The sequence below is a fragment of the Phoxinus phoxinus genome, assembly GCF_949152265.1.
Source record: "Phoxinus phoxinus genome assembly, chromosome: 22".
Lineage (NCBI taxonomy): Eukaryota > Metazoa > Chordata > Actinopteri > Cypriniformes > Leuciscidae > Phoxinus > Phoxinus phoxinus.
Genome location: NC_136897.1, coordinates 20,881,281 through 20,896,779, shown reverse-complemented (window position 1 = coordinate 20,896,779; position 15,499 = coordinate 20,881,281). Strand labels below are relative to the sequence as shown.

The window sequence follows — 15,499 nt, the reverse complement described above, 5'->3', positions numbered from 1 at the left end:
TATTGTTTCCCTAACCACTGCAGGCTACATAGACACGACAGTAGGTGGCGACAATGGACTGTCTTTATGAGTGAGTCATTGATTCAAAAACACAGATTCGTTCAGGAATGAAACAAGTGAACAGGACATCACTGAATGATTCACTCAACCGATTCTTCCAATTACGCTACGCTGATTTATTCAGGAGCTGATTTGCTCAGATTTGGCAAGTTGATCCTGCCTTGACTTGGAAACAATTGTCATTGGTGGAGCAATAAAAGACGAAGTAGTTGGCAATTTATGTTTTTAAAATGTAAGTTACTGTACTGATTTATTAGGTCCTTTATGTAGCAGTAGGCTATATTTTTAAGTAACAGCCTCGTGATTTCGTTGACGTGTGTAGAATACATATACGTTCATCAAACGTGACCGTAAAGAAAAAACATTTGTATTTCAAAGAAATGCTGTTCTTTTAAAAGCAAAATACCAATCCGATGCAGTCGGTTTATAGCTAAGGTCCATTTGATTTGACACACTTAGTTAAAACATTATTACATAAATATCAAAACATAAATTTCATTCATGTCCTTATTATTTTGAAGTTACAGTAAAGCCCCATGTTCATGTGTTGACATTTAGCACGCTTGAAAGCACATGCCACGTTTGTGGTCAGTGTTCATCCATACATGCGGTTCTATAGTGGCAGCTCTTTGCAGCAAGAGGTTTCTGAAAGATTTATCGGCTTTCTTTGCCAACCGAAGTCACTGCTCTTTAGTGTCTCACCAGGTGGCAGGATAAGAGAGTCCCTGTCATAGACTGCTGAGCAACTCTTCTCATTGCAGCTGGTGGAAGAAATGACATGTCATTGTTATTGTTTTAACATTTGCACTTTGAGCTGTTGAACAGTAACATCAAATAATACATCACCTGCATTGTTCAGTAGTCATTGCATTGTCCTCACAGATTTTAACTATGGTGTCCATGCGATCATCCTCAGGCTTTTGAAACCTGTAAATACATCAACTATATACTATTTAAAGACTAAAATAATTAAAGGGATAGTTCACCCAAAAATAAAAATTCCGTCATTAATTACTCACCCACATGTCATTCTAAACCTCGTTCCAAGACTTTCGTTTCATTTATCTTCGGAACACAAATTAAGATCTTTTGGTTGAAATCTGAGAGCTTTCTATCCTTCCATATACAAACTACAACTTTGACTCTTCAAAAACTTCATAAAGAGATCGTAAAACTATAAATTGAGCGCTTTATTATGAACAGATTAAATTTCGTCTTTTATTACAAATAAACATTGACCAGCGAACATAAACAGAAGCTCAACCGAACCTGCTTGACGCACGACAACAAACCTCACTGGTTCTTGTGGTGGCCTAAATGTACTGTGTAACACACGAGAATGAACCTCATTGGTTCTCGCATGTCAAGCAAACATGCTTGATCATCCGTTTACCAGCTGATGTGTGCGTTGATGAATGTTTATATATGAATAAAAGCTTAAATTCAATTGGTTCATCAAATAAAGCGATTAAGGGCGTTTTCACACCTCAAAGTCCGCACCAAGGTCCGAACCAAAGTTCATGTTTTGATACATTTCATACATTCGGTAAGTTTTGGTTTGGTTTCACACTGCAATTATGTGAGCACACTAAAGAAATTAACATGACATACTTGCGTCCTGTCGTCATCAACTGCTATATATCTTTGTCTTCTTCGGCTACGCGGGAACCACCGGAACTTCCTGTGAATGGTCTGAAAGTCCGAACCATACAGAAAATGCTTTCACACTAGAAGCGAACCAAACCTTTGTTCAGTTTGATCTGGACCGAGACTAACGCTACCTCTTTTCATCGGACCAAATTTCGTCTGTTTGACCGTGGTCCGGGGGAGGTTTCACACCTTTAGTTTAGGTTCGGCTCAAACTGAAAAGTCAGAAAATCCGAACCAAACAAGGTAGGTGTGAAAGGGCCTCTTCAGAAAATGTGGACTAATCCGCTTAATTCATATGGATTAGTTTCATAATCTATTTATGAACTTTTTGAAGCATTAAATTGATAGTTGGTAGCTGTCTAGGGAGAGAAAGATCTCAGATTTAATCAAAAATATCTTCATTTGTGTTTGAAGATGAACTAAAGTCTTGCGGGTTTGAAAAGACATGAAGGCAAGTAATTAATGAAATAATTTTCATTTTTGGGGAACTATCCCTTTGACTATATTAAGCGAATGGAAAGCAGAAGTAAAATATATATAATGAATATTTAAATGTTAAAACAACCTGGGTTCCAGACGCTCTTTCACTTTTGCTATGGATAAGATGTAGGGTCCAATCTGTCGTGTAATGGTTGTCAAGTAGGAATTTTCTTGCTTCAGCTGCAGAAGGTCATGAAGCTGTGCTGTAATTATAAAATTAATTAGTTCACATATTAATAGTTTAACTTGCATGATAAAATGAACCCTGAGGCTTCACAGACAATTTGTTGTTTTTCCTCACCTTCATAGATCTCTTGCGCATTGGTTACTCTTTGAAAGGTCACATCCCATATCTAGAAACACAACCAAAATATTCTAAGGTGCACTGTTGTGTTTAAAAAACAAACAAACAAAAAAACCTAACATGTTTTTGCAGGAATTATAATTTAGCCTCACCTCCTGAAACACGGCCCTCTGGGTCTGCACGGCAGAGTACTGAGACGCGATCTGTTCATCAATGACTAGAGACCTTTCCAGGATCTTATCCATGGTGTCCGTGTTGATGAGAGAGTGATGTTTTGTCAGGTCTCTGTGCATCTCCTGAACCTCATCCTTCAGCCTCTGGACTTCTGTCTGAAGAACCTGGCACATGAAGTATGCATATAATTGATCAAATAATACACGTTATACACAATTGTATTTTTATTTGTATTGATTTTTTACCCAAAATACAAGAAAAAGCATTGTTTTAGAGCACATGAATGGAATGAAAAGGCATTTGATTGTCTTGGTTTCAGCATTCAAAAATGTTGAAATAATAGAAGAGATTATTTAATGTATAGAATATAATATACTTTAAAGAGTCTCTACACTCTAAGTAGAAAAGATTCTATAGAACCTTAAATGTAAATTCTGCCATCATTTACTCACCCTGATGTTGTTTTAAACCTGCATGAGTTTCTTTGTTCCATTGAACGCAAAAGTAGATATTTTGAAGAACATTTGTAACCAAAGAGTTGCTGGTCCCCATTGACTTTCATTGTATGAAAAATGGGAATGGGAACCAAATATGTTGGTTACCAACATTCTTCAAAATATATATTTTTTTGTTTAACAGAACAAAGAAACTCATACAGGTTTAGAACAACTTCAGGCTGAGTAAATGATGACAGAATTATTATTATTCAGATCATCTTATAGGGACCCCTTTGAAGTTTGCTGAGGCCCCCAGTGGACCCTGGCCCCCTGGTTAAGAACCACTGCCTTAAAGGGTTCTGTCATATAGAACCTTTTAGGGATTCCCATCATGAGGTATTTCCATTTAAAACAGAATGATGAGGTTGACATAATTTTTCCTTAATAGCAAATAGAAGTTTAATTCTGTCCATGTTTAGGGGTAGACTGACGTATCAAAGAGGACTAATTCTCACCCTGTAGCTCTTCTCAAAGTTGCGGCAGTGCTCGGTAAAGGGTGACTCTCTGCCCTCGGCCAGCAGCACCTTGGTACAAATGTATCTGTGAAAGGTGGGCCTGCGGCCAAAAGGCATTTCACTGAGAGACGGTGACGGGCAAGACATAGACAGAGCTGACAGCCTGTGAAAGGGAATGAGAGATCCTCACATCATTCTTATTTTACACCTGTAGTCAGAATTGTTTTTTAAAGGCAAAGATTAATCTCGCAAAGATTTTAACCTGGCGACTACTGACATAGAATGGACTTTAAGCCAATGGGAAAGTCCTTAAAGATGCATATGCAAATACAAAAAAAGGTACACATTTTGTTAAAAACAAAACATTTTTGTTATTTACAAATACAACAAACCGGTAAATGCACATTTAATATTTGCATATGCTTTTAAACCGCTTTTGTCATTTGTATTAGTTTTTTAATATTTATTTTTTTAACTTTAATGGTAACACTTTACAATAAGGTTTAATTTGTTGACATTAGTTAATGTAACTAACTAACAATGAACAAAACATTTGTTACAGTATTTATTAATCCTTGTTAATATTAGCCTAGTTAATAAAAACACAGTTGTTAATTCATGTTAGTTCTAATTGTTAACAAACACAACTTTTGACTTTGATAATGTATTAGTAAATGTTAAAATGAACAATAATTTAGATTTATATATGCTGTAATATTGTTAATTCTTTATTCATGTTAACTAGAGTATACTGTTAACTAGAGTATGTAGTTTAGAATTTGTCTTTAGGTTTAGTCATTTTATTTCAGCTTTATTTTAATTGACGAAAACTATTTTTAATAGTTAAAGTTTATGTTAACGACACTGAGCAACGTAATTCTATACGGCTAAAGCAGAACATTGATATATTATGTAACAACCATCAAAACACCGACATACAGAACTATTTTGGCTAAAATTAAACTCAGATTCTGGTGCTTATCCATTTTCAGAGCTCGATGACCATTGATGGTCAATTAACAATGTAGTGAATGCAGCATTCCCACCTTAATCCACAAACCTCATTTGGAAATTCCTGAGGTTCAGGAACAAGAATTAAAAGATCAAGAACTAAAATCCCTATTGAAAGCTCATGATGTTACTAAGAAAACGACAAGAATAAAGACAGTTACCTTAGTTTAGCTCCTCTAATCTCTCTTCCCTAGTACTGTGGCGGTACAAGTCCCTCGAGTGAGTCTGGACAATGTATGTTCTCCGAGCCTAAGTGACAAGCGTCCCACCCCCTTACTTTTACCAATTTAAGATCCTGGCACCAACCGTGACATCAGCAGCTTTGGAACAAAGTGCTTTGTGTGAACTATGTGCGACGAGCAGAATCCGAAACACTTCTTTGAAATTCTGTTAAAAATAGTGAGAGAAGCCTGACGCCTGTACTATCCTGTCTGTTGTCATGGGGGTAGATGGGGGAGGACGTTTGTTTGGTGGAGGGCTTCACAAACCTGAACACGGTAGGGATGATTGATGTGGAAAGTTGTCACAGGGACTTGCGTCATTGGACTCTCTATGGAGAGATGGAGGTTGCTGTGGTGGAATAGCTGTATACATTCTGATCTCTTATCACTATGGGTGTGTAGATGCATTGAGGCTGTAATGTCGGGTCTTTTGTGAAAATGTGCAGGGCATATACAAAGGGAATTCAATATGGAAACTTTTAATCATGATAATAGGTTTAGAGGATTAGGACTGATATTGTGGAGTGGCTCCAACAAGCCACATTGGAAAAATGTAGGAATGCCACTGCATTACATAACAAAATATCAAACGTACACATTCAATTTATCAATACTGACAGTAAAGATATTTGTAATGTTACACACGATTTCTATTTCAAATATATTTTTATTTTTTTTAACTTTCCATTCATCAAAGGATCCTGAAAAATGTTTTACGGTTTCCACAAAAATATGAAGATGTTTCAAATCAGCATATTAGATGATTTTCCTGAAGGATCATGTGACACTGAAGAAAGGAGTAATGGTGCTAACATTTCAACTTTGCTATAACAGGGAAAAAAATCCATTTTAAAATATATTAAAATTGAAAACAGTTATAATATTTCACAATGTTACTGTTTTTACTGTATTTTTTATCAAATAAGTGTTGCCTTGGTGAGCATACGAGACTTCTTAAAAAAAAAAAAGTATTAACAAAATATTTCCGATCTCAAACATTTAGGCTACATTAGTGTGGTCACAATACCAAAATTGAATGACAAAGCTTTAAAGGGATAGTTCACTTTAAAATGAAAATTCTGTCATCATGTACTCACCCTCAAGTTGTTTCAAACCTGTATAAATTTCTTTCTTTTGCTGAACACAAAGGAAGATATTTTGAAGAATGTCAGTAACCAAACCGTTAACTGGTCCTATTGACTTCCATAGTAGGAAAAAAAAGAAAGACTATGTCAGTCAATGGGACCAGTTAACTGTTTGGTTACCGACATTCTTCAAAATATCTTCCTTTGTGTTCAGCAGAAGAAAGAAATTCATACAGGTTTGAAACAACTTGAGAGTGAGTATATGATGACAGAATTTTCATTTTAAAGTGAACTCACTTGACCAGCTTGTTTCTGTCCTACTTTTCTACAATTCCCTCCCCTTTATTAAAACACATAAAAAATGTACATGCCCCAGTGTGCACGTTCTTACAGAGATGTTTGCAACGATCACATTATCAATCATGTTATCAATCACTGTTGCTAATCTTTCACAATGCTGCACAGGTTGGGATAGGGGTGGGTGATATGACCTATTCACTGATTCTTAAAAAAATATTAAATAATAATCTAAAATAATCTAATAAAACTACTCAAATACTATTTTCCAATTACATTTGGGGCTGCTGAATAACAATATGCAATTTGTAATGCCAAGCAAACTCAGAACAAAGGCAGAACTGCACAGCTAATATTCATCAGTGCTGAAAATAACTGCTGCACTATGCAGATATACAGTAATATATGAAGACACTAAGCCCAATATTCCCACAACAAGCGCCTCCAGTTTCTTAGAAAAGTGCTTGTAAAACCTCCATGTAGTTCAATCCATAGCAACAGGACTTTAACACAACCTGAAATTCTATGCAATGAGATCAGTGGTGTATTCGGAGAAAGGGAATTTAGGATCACATCCCTTTCTTTCGTAAGCTCTGCTCATATAGATTTGCACTGATAGTAGCACATGTTCACTTCTGCTGCACTAATCTTACTGCAATCTAAAGAGCTAAACTGATCTGGAATCAGTACTCATATACAGCTCTATATAATGAATAAGGCTCTGAAGTGGTCCGTCAGTGGCATAACTGTCTGAGCCCTTCTCCCGAAATGAGAGCTTTCCAGGAAGTCAGGCTCCCTGTGCCTCGTGTTATCACCTCAGCTCCTGGCTCCCTCACAGACACAGAACTAACTCACAGCTATAACAGGACAGTTGCCACTTGGTGCATTGTTGGGAAGAGTTATGTAAACCATTTTCTGTTTAGGAGCTTAATAACCGGCTGAGAAATCACCGGCGTAATTCTAGTGTCTCCTTCCTGTTGTCTGTAGACAGCTCTGTGTCATTAGACAGAATTCAGACAATTTGAGCAGTCCAAGTGCATAAAAAATGGCATATCCGTGCATTATTATAAATTATAATGAAAACAATTGTGCTAATTGTGAAAAAACTTTGGGGTTGTTGAGATTTGAGATTTGGTGAGACCACGACTGTATTTGTTTGATCATTTGGTACACAAACAGTGAAATATTATTAAAATGATTATTTTGCATTTGTATATATTTTAAATTTAATTTATTTCTGTGATGACAAAGCTGAAATTTCAGCATCATTACTCCAGTCTTCAGTGTCACATGATTTTTCAGAAATCATAATATGCTGATTTGGTAATTAAGACATATTGCTTATTATTATCAATGTGCTTATGCTTATTACTTTAGTGGAAACTGATGATATATAACATGATATATTTGGAATAGAAATGTTTTGTATCATTATATATGTCTTTCCTGTCACTTTTGATCAATTTAATTGTCCTTTCTGAATAAAGTAATCTCACTTACTGCAACTTTTGAACAGTAATGTATATCATATTAGATTTACATTATTATCTTATTCAAATTAAAATGGACTCCAGCTACCTAAAAAACATTGTTCTATTTATAATTGTTTTACATTTAATGGGAAATTGTTTTACAATTTGAATTTTTACAGTGTGGCCATTATTACTGCTCTAGTTATAAATATCACAACATCTGATTATAAAAATGAGATCAGATATATTTGCATGTCCTTTAATCACACCAACATGCATTTATGTTTTTTTCATACACAGGCAGTCCAAGGTTGAATAACAGTGCAGTCGTATAATAGTGTTATGCTGAATTTGGTTACATATAAACTGCTCACCTGTAACTCAAAGCAGTTCCTCTAGTCACAGATCCAGGCCTCCGCTGGCTCATCATCAGAAGAGGCTCCAGACAGAGGGCAAACTCAGCATGGTAGTTTGTGTTTATCTGTAGAGTTGATACATACACTTTGTTAGTGTCAGAGGTCTGCACAAAGGGCAGCAGAAGTTTGGTATTCACCTTGCTACTCTGGAGAGGGCAGAACTTGTGAGGTAGCGTTACAATGCTACACAGTCTGTCCATCAACTGCTGTTAAGGGTCATAGGGCATACATTTAAACTTTTTTTCTTTTTCCTTGAGACATTATTTAAAGTGCCCCTATAATGCTTTTTTCGGATATTACCTTTAATGTAGTGTATAATATAGCTGTTTGTTTATGTAAAAGTTCTGCCAAGTTTAAAAAATCAGAATGCACAAGTTATTGTTTTCCAAAAGAAAGAACCGATTCTGAACTATACCTGAAACGAGTCATCAGTAATTCCAGTCTTACTTCCTGCACAAATCTACGTAATTTTGTAAAAAATTTGCATAATTCCAGCCTTTGGTCTTCATTGGCTGCCTGCGAACAGTGTCTACTTCGGCCCACCCTCAAGTTGTAGCGGAGGCCTCAAAGATTTTGGTTCGTGTAGTCGACATGTCAAGAAGACGCTGTTTTCTGCGCTGCGAAACCAAACCACTTTCCATGTACTTCCAAAGGATGAGGACTCAAGCTTGAATTGATACGGTAAAACCAACGCCATTGTTACTGTTCTTATCACTGTTTATACAAGTGCTGAGGAAGCCTCCAGAGTTGAAATTGTACCTGGTAATTGGCATTTGGTTTCCAATATGCACTGTAAGCGGTAGACACCACAAAGTAAACATGATCATAATTCATCAACAGTAAATCATGAGGAATAACTTGGCATAAATGGGAGGTATTAGTTGATTGTATATCTTGTAACAGTGACATTTTTCCCCCTTTGAACATTCAGTGTTCACAAAGAAACGTAGGCCTATTAAATCATCAGCTTTTACATAAAAAATAATTTAATACATCTTAAAATGATTATCAATATTTTTTTAAAGACCATTAAAGACATTTAATATATTAATGACCTTAAATTAGTAATGGGCCTTCGGTTTGTGAACAACATGAGAGTGTTTCTGAAAAAGAAAAGAACAGCTTTTACTTTTGGACTAAACTATTTGTATTCTCAACAATAAATTTGCAGTGATGCTTTGAGCACATATTTGGCCTGTTTAACTCAAATGACATTATCCTTAAATTGTGTGGTTGGGTCATACATGATCTTTGTCCAGGAATTCATCTCTAATGCTCACAAAGCTGCCCATTATTCTGGTCTGTGGTCACAGTGTGCCCCCTTCTGGCGTGTTACCTCACCTGAATACTGTTGAACTGAGTACAGATAGCACTTTCCTCCTCTTCTGCATTTGTTCACACTTCACCCAGCATGGCCTTCAGCAATATGGCAGCTTCTTCACCTCCTTCAGGAGAAAACAGGTCAGTACAAGATGCATCCACTTGTCGGTACTGGTTCAGTTGTACTCTTTGAACTAGATGTTGGTCAGAGTCCAACAACTTTTAGAAATAGTTATTCACCTTAAGAGCTTCAGCTCTGTATAAATCCAACACATTATATTCTCCTATATTCACATACACTAATCTTTTAAATCTCTAATTTCTCTAATGATCACCAAGGCTGAAATGATTTGATCAAAAATAAAAATCAGTAATAAAGAGAAATATTATTGCAATTTAAAATGATTGTTTAATGTTTATTTGAATATATTTTAAAATATAATTTATTCCTGTAGCTGACTGTCACATGATGCTTCATAAATCATTCTAATATGCTGATTCGGTGATCAAGAAACATATTATTATTATTATCAATGTTGAAAACAGTTGTGCATGTTTTTTTGGTTGTTGATGATACATTTTTTTAAGGATTTTTTGGAATGAATAGAACAGCATTTATTTGAAACAGAAATCTTTTGTAACATTATGAATATGTTTTACTGTCACTTTATATACATTTAATGAATTTTTTGTTAAATAAAGGTATACATTTCTGAAAAAAAAGTTATACACTTTTAGTTTAGGGTATATTCTAACTATTAACTATTAACTACGACTTTTGCCTCAATAAACTCCTAATTACTGTTTATTAGTAAGTAAGGTAGTTGTTGGGTTAGGTATGGGGTTGGACTAAGGGATGTAGAATATGGTCATGCAGAATAAGGCATTAATATGTACTTTAAGTACTGATAAAGTCCAATATCCTAGTAATATGCATGCTATAAGCAACTAGTTAATAGTGACAATTAGACCCTAAACTAAATTGTTACCAAAAAATCTTACTGACCCCAAACTGAACGTTTATTAATAAATGTAATATCCACTGTGCATGTGTACATTCTGTAGTATAAGATGATGAACCATTTCTCATTTTCAGTTAATGCTTTAAATATTATAAGATTCTTGGCAGTTTCTGGAATTGAACAATCCTTACTTTTTACTTACTCACCATAGCTTGATCCAGTATTTCACATCCGTGCTCTATGCAGTCTCAATGTCCATGCAGTGGGTGCATTCTCACTATATCATGAAATGAAATAATATTAGTCAGATTAATTTGATTTAAATTATAAACATTTGCAATTCAAATGGCAACAGTCTTCTTTTGGCATGTCTCTGAAACACTTGATTCACAGCATGGACTTTATCTCTTGTCGAAAACATGTTACATCTCTTCATGGAGCGCTGATAAGAAAATGCGAAATGGTATATGAAGGAATAAACTCAGCACTTCCGGTGCCCTTCTTTGGTGCGTTTGGCCAGGGACACAATATCATGCTGGGAAAACATCCTGGCTTTGTGTGTGAGCTCTCTGCACTCTCCACACAGTGGCTGGCTGCAGGTGTTACAGTAATACATCACTCCAGCATCCTGTGCACATAAATACATGCACATTCAGTCAAAAAGATGTGCTGTTACTGCTGATGCCTGAACATAAATGAATGCATATTTTTTTCATGTAGCTGTACTTTGCATTCCATATCACAGTTAGCAGACTGTACTACACTGTCTGTCGAATTATCCACCAGAAACCTCAGCAAACGGCCCTCTGGGGGAAGTGCATTTGTGCCCATCACGACTAAAATATTTAATTTTATCTTTATAACCTTTCTTTGTGATGCATTTTTTAACTTCTTAGGGTTAAAGGAATAACAAATGTGTTCAATGTGTTCTCAGACACAAATAGGTACATCCGTCAGTCTCCACATTTATCTTGTTTTCATTATAACCAGCTTTTCTGTGCCAGTAATAGCATCAAAGTGGTGAATTCCTAGATTTCACTGCATGAGGGAGTGTGTGGTACTGCAAAGTACAAAAGCTTCATTATCTGCAACTCTTAAGTGGCAAAGCAAGATCCCACACTCACACTAAACTGAGAAAGATTACACCGCCACACTCACATGCAAACAAATAGCCTACCATATAATAGAATCTAAGCAATGAAAAAGTTCTACAATTTGGGAAAGCACACTGCAGCATTTCTATTATGTTAGGCTGTGGTAATGGACTGCTTTGCTGAAATGAGCTTTGCTTTTACCCACTGAACCACAGACTGTTGGCAACTATACACTGGTCGTATAAAGCCAGGCTACTTAGACACCAAATGCAAGTTTGCAGTGGGAAACGATGGATAAATATAGCAGGGAAAAGCTTTGCTGCTTAGACACTTGGTGCTCAAAACATTTTTTTCTAAAACAGTAGTTGGATCCGGACATGTCATTTAGACATAGGAAACAATTCAGAGAGTATTCAAGTTCAGTTTACACTTTTAGTGATCAATAAGTATGTTTTTTATTAGCTGATGTTGATCTACAGGACAGGATGCCAAATGGCCAATATTATGTTGATGCAGAAGCTTACAAAAGTTGAACTTTCTATTTCAAATAAATGTTTCCACAAAAATAAGCATTAGCATCACATCATTGATAATAATGAGAATCCTTCTTGAAAACCAAAATCTAAATATTTGATTGATTTCTGAAGGATCATGTGACACTGAAGGCTGGAGTAATGATGCTGAAAATTTAGCTTTGTCATCACAGGAATAAATGTAATTTTAAAATATATTCAAATGAAACTATTTTAAGTTCCGTTATTGTGCTATTTTAAAGGTAAAGCTTTGTTTCGGAGGTCTCCTTTCGGAGCCTGGCTGATATATAATCTCTGTCATGACAACTCTCTGAATGTTTGGCATGGTAATGGATATGACAATGTTGATATGTTTTGTCTTGGCGGAATAGCAGAGTACAAGTGCAGAGTGCAAGTGCAGAGCAAATACAAGTAAGCAATAATACAAGTACGGGACTTGCTACTGCCAATACACACACACACCACACTGCTGTGAGCAAGTAAGACATGCTGCTTCTGTAAAATATAGCCTGCATGAATTACCCATAACAGATCTATACAGGCGGAGCTGGGGAAGGTGGAGGGTGCCATCTAGAGTTTTATGACAGAACTTTGTATATATCACTAGTTAGTTTCCCTATATTGGTCTCTTTTAATTTGCCCTGCACATTGTAAAGAAACACATAAAAAATAGCAGATATGTGAGTCACCTCGAAACAAGATGAAATAGGTCAGCACCAGATTGTGTGTAATTGCTATAAGCTGTGGGATCAATGCATCAAGCACATTTGCCAAGATGCTTGTGTGAGGATCTGTTGTTAAATGACATGTTGAGATGTGATCGGAGTGCCCATCATGTGGAGTGCTTGTTGTGGTGCCAAAATCAGAATGATGGGGTCGTCCTGCAGCTGTCCCAACAACAGCAACGACCCTGTGCCGCTCCTAACTGGACCTCACTCACTGTCTTGGAAGAATGATGTTTCTTTGTTGCATGTTGCATGAATTTGAAATTTAATTCAAGACCCAGAAATGACCGCAACACCACATGATAAGATTAAGTTGTTATTGATCAACAAAGAGAAACATGATGTGAGAAAAAAGATGAATTGAAAATGATGAAATGTAGCATCAACCAGTGAGAAGAACATTTGTAAGTCATCAAAACCTTGGAGAGCACTTCAAAACAGAAGACTTGATGGTTATATATACAAGAGTGTAATGAGTGGGTGGGTATAGTACAAGAAAGATTACAGGAATCCAGGTTTGGCAAAGATTCATTTTCGAATTAACACAAGCTTGAAGAAAACTAAGTGGAGACCCAGATGTAACTTGGCTTCAGTTTACTGTGGCTGGTTCTGATTGAACGCTTCTGTCACGATTTCCATTTCCTCACCCAACCCCCCAATCCTTGAGGTAAAGCTTTCTGTGTACTTGGATCTCAATGAAGCAATTGGAGTTTTTTTCAGCATCTACAGTGCTGAGAAATTGTTTGACCCCTTCCTGATTTTTTGTTTTTTTGTTTTGTTTTTGCATATTTGTCACACTTACTGGTAAATAATCAGATCATCAAACAAATTTTAATATTACACAAAGATAACCCAAGTAAATATAAAATGCAGTTTTAAAAGGATGACTTCATTTATTAAGGGAAAGAAGCTGTCCAAACCTGCCTGGCCCTATCTGAATAAGTAATCCATTGGGCTATCTGTGTGTAATATTAAAATTTGTGTGATGATCTGAATCATCATCAAGTGTGGTAAATATGCAAAAAATAAAAATCAGGAAGGGGGCAAATAATTTTTCACAGCACTGTACATTGTCTACTTATGGGTGACTTATTTAACTTTATAGCATTTAAAATGTTTGATATCAGAACAAAGGTTCACACGGAGCAAATGTCGCATTAATTGGTCAAGCATGATTCATGCACACTCTCGATTTTCTTTACCAGTATATGTGTCTTTTACCTCCCCATAAGCGATTTTTCTGCTTATCCACAGATGGGGCAATTGAGGCGATTGTCATTGACTCTGCCACGCAGGCAGCTGGCAGTGGCACAGAAGATGTGGTAGCAGTCCAGAAGACATGGTTGGCTGTATTGCTCATGACACAGGTGACAGACGAGTGGATGGAGCCTGTAATAGTCTGGATCCCACTGGTAATTGTGAGAGAAGATGATTCCTCCTGCCATCTGTAAAACACAGCAAATACCTTTAAGTATTCGGGATGGTTCGAAATGGATATTACTATAATTATCCAATTATATCCAATCCAGAATTATAAAAAAACTAAATAAAGAAAAGCTATAATCTAGTTTTTTGGGACATTATACTGTATGTAAATACCAGTTTGATTTTTGTAAGATTTTTTTCCCCCCTGAATTTCTACAATAACATAAATTAAAACAAATAAAAGAAAAGAACATTCTGCATTTCTTAAAATATTTTTTTATTCAAACTAATTATTATAACATTAGAATCTTGCTCTTTCTCTGACAAGTTGGGTTGGAAATAAAGACAAGACAAAAGACAAATTGTCATGAATAAAAACACATGAATAAAACTAATTCAATTCAGTAACCTGCAGTCAAATAGACTAGTGTTCTGATCAGTGAGTGATATAGGAAAATCAATCAATAAACAGTGCTATAAATTCTTCATGCAAATCCATCTTTCTCACGATTTTACTTCAAAATTAGTCTTTTATTGAAGCAAAGCAGTTCACTAACACTATATGCAATAAAAAATTAAAAACCTTACCTGATCAAAAACAAACAACAATGCTGTCCGAAAATAGTTCGCATATTTTTTATTCCAAACATACTGCACAATTGGTATTATGATCTCCAGAATGTGGCCTAATGTGGCCAACAAGACAAATCTCTGTATTATGTCTCCCTGAGTGCTTGAGTGCACGTAAAGACAGTTCTCATTTCCTCTTCACAAGCAAAACTTAGTCGCCCACGCAGTAAATTTGGCTTGGTTCAGGAGGGGCCAGTGGATTAACACTATGGTCTTGACCACTATACAGCTGGAATGACAGTAATGCTGGGACTCCTGATGCCAAGCAGCTGACTATGATGGAGGGGAGGGGAACTGATTGCAAAAGGAGACTAGAGGTTTGCCAAAGGTAAAGCTGAACTGCAGTCTGACAATATGAGAAACCAGAGCCTGTGTACCCTGTTAGTTGGCCAGCAAAAATAATAATAATACTTTTATTTGTTCAATAGGATATCAATGGTCTCTTAAGTTACTGTTCTACTTTTACTAATAGTTTATTAGGTTCTACTATTACTAATAGTTTAATAGGTTCATATTGTCTGTAGCCTATGTCTTGATTATAGTTGAGCTAGCTATATATATCAAGTCTTTCCAATAAGCTATGTGAATGAGTAATCTCAATGACATATAAAAAATATTAAGTCTTGTTATTTGTTTTATTTTTTCAGTGATTTTTCCACTCAACAACATAATTTAGACAATTCATTCG

At 35.9% G+C, this 15,499-nt stretch overlaps 2 protein-coding genes across 2 annotated transcripts in view; one reads left to right on the top strand and one right to left on the bottom strand.

The window, feature by feature from the left end:
* Positions 1-91, top strand: part of nr0b1 (nuclear receptor subfamily 0, group B, member 1) — a 2,483-nt gene extending 2,392 nt beyond the window's left edge. Inside the window, exon 2 of the mRNA XM_079597301.1 lies at positions 1-91. This exon is cut by the window's left edge and continues 1,056 nt beyond it. The gene's annotated coding sequence lies outside the window, so the exon portion shown is untranslated.
* A 298-nt stretch (positions 92-389) lies between these two features.
* rnf207a (ring finger protein 207a) lies at positions 390-15,133 on the bottom strand. The gene is given in 14 exon segments (XM_079598210.1): positions 390-821; positions 907-987; positions 2,276-2,393; positions 2,492-2,543; positions 2,647-2,832; positions 3,621-3,783; positions 8,081-8,268; positions 9,464-9,517; positions 9,521-9,567; positions 9,778-9,782; positions 10,893-11,032; positions 11,131-11,240; positions 14,009-14,201; positions 14,770-15,133. Coding segments are annotated over 13 exon segments (1,485 nt in total). The 5' UTR covers positions 14,770-15,133; the 3' UTR covers positions 390-673.
* Between the last annotated feature and the right edge of the window lie 366 nt (positions 15,134-15,499).